The 7,250-nt window shown below is 30.0% G+C and overlaps 1 protein-coding gene across 1 annotated transcript; it reads left to right on the forward strand.

The window, feature by feature from the left end:
- The first annotated feature begins 393 nt into the window (after positions 1-393).
- LOC132751630 (arylsulfatase J-like) lies at positions 394-6,037 on the forward strand. Its single transcript, XM_060741821.1, has 8 exons — positions 394-702; positions 1,081-1,264; positions 1,508-1,695; positions 2,194-2,305; positions 2,691-2,786; positions 3,868-4,117; positions 4,513-4,637; positions 4,974-6,037. The coding sequence occupies exons 1-8, from the start codon at positions 394-396 to the stop codon at positions 5,198-5,200; spliced, it is 1,491 nt and encodes a 496-aa protein (XP_060597804.1). The 3' UTR covers positions 5,201-6,037.
- Positions 6,038-7,250: the final 1,213 nt, after the last annotated feature.

Below are 7,250 nucleotides of genomic sequence, written 5' to 3' on the forward strand. Positions count from 1 at the left end.
TGATAGGAAAATGTGAATTTGGTCATGATGATGTAATGATAAGCATACTGGAGCGTCAATTCAGATACCCGAAATTTATAGTTCGAATCAAGCCAGTTTCTGTGTGTCATTTCTATATTTGTTTTATTTTTCAAGCGCATTCCGAGCATTCTTCGAAAGCTTGTAAATTAAGACGTTTCGTGTTGTGATTATGGCTTTGCTCTCATCAATCTGAAAACCGACATCAATTGATTTTATACATTACAGTTTACAATTTTAAAAGTAGATTTTGATAACAAAAAGATTGGTTATTCACACTTTTACATTTGGCGAAGTTCAATAGAATGTTACTTTTGGATTTAAGTTTTGTTTTTCTCTTTTATCAATGAAAGTTGTTTTATTTCATTCATAAAAATGACAGTTGTCAAAGCAAAGCAACTTATAAAAATGTTAGTCATTATACTTTTGTGTTATTTATTGTCAAATATTAAGAAATCATTCCATAGAACTTTAAAAACTACACCACAGTATCCAGAAACAAGGCCAAATATTATTTTTATAATTGCCGATGATCTTGGATATAACGATGTTGGATATCATGGTTCTGAAATTAAGACCCCAAACCTTGACCAACTTGCTATGTCAGGTGTACGACTGGAAAATTATTATGTCCAACCTGTGTGTACACCGACACGTGGACAACTCCTAACAGGGCGATATCAGGTATAAAGTTGAAATTTTACATTTTGTAGATAGTTTGTAGTATGACTATTCAAAACAAATTTATTACCCGTTCAAAAAAGAGATGGTGCATGTCATGAACAACACCAAACGTTAAGCTTACTTCATATTCCAAATTAAAACAAAATTATTATAATCCAAATATGTCTGATCATTGTCTTTGAATATGAAATACGGACAAAAATAGAACCTGTCGAGTTCAAGGATGGTACTGGAAAATAAAACCTACCGTTAACGTCCTTAGCAAAACTCAAAAAATGTACATTGTAATAGTGAAGGCAGATACTTACATAACTAACAAAGTCATGTAAGCCTAATAAAAGACATTTCGAATTAATAAAGCTTTTTGTTATACATCAGATCTATACAGGTCTTAATTGGGTTTTATGGCCTGCGACTCCAGCAGGACTTACGCTTGACTACCCTACAATTGCAGACAAGTTGCGAGAGGCTGGTTATGCCACCCATATGGTAGGAAAATGGCATTTAGGATTTTATAAATCGGAGTACTTACCGACCAGTCGTGGATTCGATACTTTTTTTGGTATTTGACTTTCATATCTTAAGAAAGATTTTGTAACGATTAAATACAACAAAAGTATAACGTGACAAAATTGTAGATATATATGATGTTATTTACGAACATGCAAAAGATGTCTATAAAGATGAATTATTAATTCAATTTTAATTGGTCAATAAATTACAAAAATTACATGTTTGTGCATGTATGTAGAAGAGAACTAATACCGATTTAATAGAAATGATAATTTTAATTCCATTCAATCAGGTTTCTTAAGCGGGCATTCAGACTATTACACCCATATTACGGGAAACTACCAAAAGAAAACAATGATTGGTTATGACTTAATGGAAAATGATAAACTGGCAAATATAACACAGTACAATGGCTCTTACTCCACACATCTCTTTGCAATGAAAGTGAAAAACCTTATTCGAAAACAAGATATTGATAAGGTAAAATAGAGTTAAAATGCTTTCTTTATTTCTTGCATTACATCTCAACGAATCTAAAAGAGTCATTTTTCTGGTTTTGACGTATAATGCCTATATTATAACGTTGCCTATATTGTAACAGTGATTTGAGTTTAAAATTGGATGTTCATATGCTAATATTTTCTTCAATATTCTTTAAAAATTTCACTTCATTTTTTATTCCCTCTTAGATATTATTTACCACCAAATTTACAGATTCCGTAAGAATTTGCAACTTCATTCGACCTTTTTGATAAACCAAACCATAAGACAAAAACGGTTTTAATAATATTTGGCGGACTAAAACAGAAACCTTAAAATAATATTTTCTTATAAACTAGACACTTGAAATTGTGCAAACATATTTAGGTACATCTTTGAGTTAGCTTTCTTTGACTCCGAATTTTTCTAGAATAAATGTTAAATTAGCATTCTGCTAAACATATAGCATAATTTATATGGAATAAATATTAACTTCAGCCGATGTTCATATATCTATCGTTTCAAGCTGTGCATGCTCCTCTCCAGGTACCAGACAAATATTTTAACGCATATCCTCATATCAATGATTTAAACCGACGAAAGTACGCAGGTACTTTTCAAAAAAATTATCAAATTCAAAAAGAAATATGACATAACAATTTTTTGAAAAGATATGCATAATGAATTGAGTTGCGATTCTTCTGATAAGGATATGATGATCAATATTATTATAATGTTTAAATAAAAATGTTTCTTAATATATTTAGATAATATTTGATACAAATTTAACCTTTTAAATAAATTGTACTGTAAGGTAGATTGATAAATATTGATTTTCTTGTTAAACTCCGTTTGCCAACAAAGCTATTCCGTTTGGCAATAAAGCTTTTAGATTTTGTTTGTTTCATAAATTGATTCGCGAAAGAGCTTCAAAATAATATTGCAAATTTAAAAAAAATCTGTTACAAATCTTTCTTTTGTAATATGAAACTTAGGAATGGTGTCTTGTATGGACGAGGAAGTTGGGAACATTGTTGAAGCAATTAAAGAGCGTGGTATTTGGAATAATACAGTGATTATTTTTACTACAGGTATACATTCGTGTTATTGATTGGTTAAGTGTAATTTAAATAGCGGAAATTTTTGTAACTAGTCATACTATTATAACTAGGATTGTCACATTTAGCCGTTTAAATGGATATGCTCGAGTTATACCAAAAAACGCAACACAACAACCGGTAACCGATGAATGTAATAGACAATTATATTTATTTTAATAATTGCAATAATAGGTCAATATTCTTAAAATCCGAACAATACCATAGTTTTTAATAACAAGATATTTCATTTTATTTGAATTTCAGTTGTTTTCTCCATTACATGCTATCTGATCGTGTACGATAATGTCTTAACGGAAAATAGTTTCTTTATAATCGGACTTCTTTTGTAATTATTGTTGATACAACAAAATACGAACAGAATTTCAAATCTTGTCATGCAGAAACAAAGTTAATGTTGAAAATCTAAGAATTTTATTTATACGATCGGTTAAACGTTAATCACGGTTATTAGGTCGCCGTTTAAACGTTTATCATTTTTGCTGACCGTAAAGCCGCTAATCATAACTGAACGCATTATTTAGGGAACAAATATACAAGTTTTCCACTTTTGCAGAGGTTTAATCATAACAATATTTTATTGTTGAATTTCGCTTAATCCCTTGTTGTGGGCGAGGACAGTAACTGGCACTTTCAAGCACTGTCCATGAACATTCTCATTTCATTGGAGAATGCAACACTTTCAATTTTGCCAATTTTTACTTTTCTATTTCGACAATGTTTAAAACTAAAGTCCCAACCCTTAAGTTTGACATGTAGATTAAAAAAGCGTAAATGTTATCGATAGCAATAAAGCGCTTAAAGTGTATTGTTCTTTATGTTTTGATATTAAGATCTGATTATAAAAAGCAATAGCAACATATGATGAAGTGTAATTAAATGCTCCACTCATAGCGGCCTCAAATAGAATCACATTCAAAAGTATAAAAAAGCCTTTTTAAAATCTTTAGATTTAAACAAAGCAATCATAGCCTAATTTTGTTGCTATATCTAAATAGCCGTTGTCATAAAATAAAGTTCTATTTCTATTTTCCCTTATTTAACACTTGTTAAGATAATGGTGCTAATCCAAAAGTTGGAGGAAGCAATTGGCCACTAAAAGGGACAAAAAGTACCTTGTGGGAGGGTGGAATTCGAGCGGTTGGATTTGTTAACAGTCCTCTCCTTGGTTTTGGAGAAGAGGGATATATATCAAAAGAACTTATGCACGTTACAGACTGGCTTCCTACTATAACAAACCTTGCTGGTGCTTATTCAATTGCATCTGACATGTCAGACGGGATCGACCAATGGACATCTCTCAAGTAAATTGTAAATTTCAAACAGTTTTCCTACGGTATTTTAAATGGCTAAGTTTTAATTATGAAAATACCTGCTTGAAATTTAGTAATTCTGTTCTTTAAAGTAAATCATTATTGTCATATTAGTTTACTATTTTAATTGGGAGCGTTAAATTATAATACACAGTATTGCTAACGCTGCCATTTGAAACATGTTTATTAATCAAATTAAAACAAATTGTTAAGTAATATTGTGTAAACAGTCGATATTTATTGAGGCATAGCAGTGATTTTGTATATGACCAACAATATTACAAACATTATTCTTGCAATTCATGTACTACGATGAAGATATATATTTAGAGATGAAAGTCATGCATTCTTACGACTTAACTGGTTCACTTACTGCTCTATTTAAGATACGGTATTTCTACTAAAAGATATGAAATCCTGCACAACATTGACCCAGTTATCAATAATACTTACCATACCAGACGTTTTTCGATGAGAATGGGGGCGTGGAAAATCATACTCGGACAATCAGGTATCAACATTTTTTTTATTGAAAATTGATTAATTCGTTAAGTAACACATGGTCATTTTTCTTTCGTTAAATATTATTCTGATCATGATATCTTCAATTTCTGACATCATTAAATATAACTATTTTCTCTCTATTTAGAAAGACTGATATAGGTGTTATAAAATGAACTTAAATGAAAGAGAAAAAATATCAAAAACAGATAGCATTAAATTCAGGCAACATTTTTATATTCATTGAAGTCGAAGTACAATGAAAATTTTGTTTTATTTATTTATTTATTTATGTATTTATTTATTTATTTTTATTAATTTTTATACTCTTTATCATCTGTTTTAGGTTCTGAAAGTGATAACAAACGAACAAATCCCAAAATGCATTTGTACAATATTGAAAACGATCCGCGAGAGGAAAAAGATTTATTTGAAAAGTTTCCAAATATAGTCGAAAATATGCTAAAAAGGCTTGAATATTACGAACAAGGAATGATTACATCCGGCCTTCCTGATATTGATACAAGTGCAGATCCAGTACTACACGGTGGCTTTTGGCAACCCTGGAAGTAAATTTGAGGCGGAAAAGGAGTATTTACGTACTTATAACGCCCGCTCATATTGATACTTGTTTCATCTATAATAAAGATGACAACACCTATAAATATTCTTATGGAAAAAAATATAACAAGATGGCTTGCTCTCATAACGCCCATTGTTTTCTCGTTTAGGACACACGCATTCTTTTACTTGGTGACCATACGCCGCTTTTCATGGAATGGCACTACTGTGTCACATTGAACGTTCCATGATAATCGCCGTATGACCACATCTACGGATGTCTCTAAATTCAAAATTTCACCATTTTTCGTGTTTAAATGTTAAATTCTGCTTCCGGTGCTAGGGGGCGTGGACGGTAACTTGCACTTTCCAGTACCGTCCATGAACAGGCTCAATCAAACCGAGTCTGCAACATTTTCAATTTTGTCGTGTTGGATTCTGTATTTTTCTATTCTGCTCTCTGGGCAGTTGAATTAAAACTAAATCATATTTATGAACAATAATTTCAGTGTTGAAATTTGGATATTAATTAAAAGCTATTCCTGCAAGTATTGCGATAGGTATTTATTTATATGGACATACTTGATATACTAGTATACAATATTCTGAACCCTCATTAAAATATATGCATTAATATGCACAACAATAGGGAAATGGGAGACACATTTTATATATTTTATTAGCATAACTTAGCATGTCTATATAATTGTTGGAGGTTAGCTTTTTCGCTGTCATTTTACTTCGCCATAAGTAACGTAAATGTAATCATAAATAACTTAGGAAACCATATAACAAATTATATAGTCTATGCTTGTAACTATATGACATTGCCAATTTTTTCTGCAATTATTATCAAATTTCTGTTTACAAGAAAATAAACAGACAAGCCACACAAACACGAACGTTCAGTTATTAATTTTTTTTTTATTTTTTTTTTTTTACATTTATGTGCAACAATTTTAGCAATTTTGCTGTCTTTTATCGATTGGACTATCCCTATTGATAAACTGCTGCGGATGGTATCAAGATTTGATTTCATTTGTATTTTCCTATAAAAAACAGAAAACGGAAAATATTTGAAAAGCTGTAACTTTCCCGTTACTTGTCAGAAAATATAAATTTACCTACTGAAATTTTCCTTTCCTTTCTTTTTTTTTCTTTCTTTCTTTCTTTCTTTCTTTCTTTCTTCTTTCTTTACATATTCTCATATTAATTAAATAAAATAATGACTAAATTCATCCATTTTCAATTAATAAACATAAGTGTCATTCTCCTTTTCCTCAATTGTTTCTACGAAATGTAATTAAAACAGCAAAACGAACTTAATTGGTGAAAATTTAAAAATAAAAAAGGAATATACATGCTGACGTGTTAGATTTTTGTAAACGGGCAGTTTCCATGGTAACATTATATGCCATCTGACAAAATTACAACTCTTTCTTTAGAAATAATAATGTTATAACGTGTACAATTTTATTTATTCAATAAACACTAATTAAAACATTTTTTTTTTATTTCATACGAAGTAAAAAGTATCGATTTTTTTCTCTATTGACCAAAAAACGAAAGCAGAAAACAAAACGCATTTCGCAAATAAGTGAATATTTGGACATTTCTTTCATAGATTTTATTTTTTCTAATCAACATTTTCAAAGGCCGTGCCTCAAAAATGTTTTTTTTTTTTTCAATTATCAAAAGTTTTTAATTTTTTGTGTCCAGTTTAGTTTCCAAAGGATAACAAGTTTGTTTATTAACTTGACCATCTCTGAGTTAGTATTTTGTATGGAAGTCAAAATATTACTTTCTTTACATTAAGGCAACTAATTGTATATTCAGCACTTTTATCTATAATTAATCAGTATGCAAATATATGAAAATGTTGTATGCTGTCTAAGGCAAAATCTGTCTTTAAATATTAATGTTGTTATACTAATGCTAGTAGGAGGAATCATTTATCTAATTTTTTCCATTAATTTCTCTTATTTTTCTCACCCGTTCCCCTTTTGACGATTTAAAAGATATTCTGCATTGATTACTCATTTTCTTTTTTCCGAAACGTCTT

This window comes from Ruditapes philippinarum, unplaced genomic scaffold (genome assembly GCF_026571515.1).
Source record: "Ruditapes philippinarum isolate M1 unplaced genomic scaffold, ASM2657151v2 ctg2371_1_1_1_1, whole genome shotgun sequence".
Lineage (NCBI taxonomy): Eukaryota > Metazoa > Mollusca > Bivalvia > Venerida > Veneridae > Ruditapes > Ruditapes philippinarum.

Bases quoted from the DNA above. Each gene is read 5' to 3' on its own strand.
- LOC132751630 (XM_060741821.1), top strand. From the start codon at position 394: ATGACAGTTGTCAAAGCAAAGCAACTTATAAAAATGTTAGTCATTATA. The intron at 1,696-2,193 runs GTAAAATAGAGT...TATTAACTTCAG, and splicing joins GAAAACAAGATATTGATAAG to CCGATGTTCATATATCTATC. The intron at 4,638-4,973 runs GTATCAACATTT...CATCTGTTTTAG, and splicing joins AATCATACTCGGACAATCAG to GTTCTGAAAGTGATAACAAA.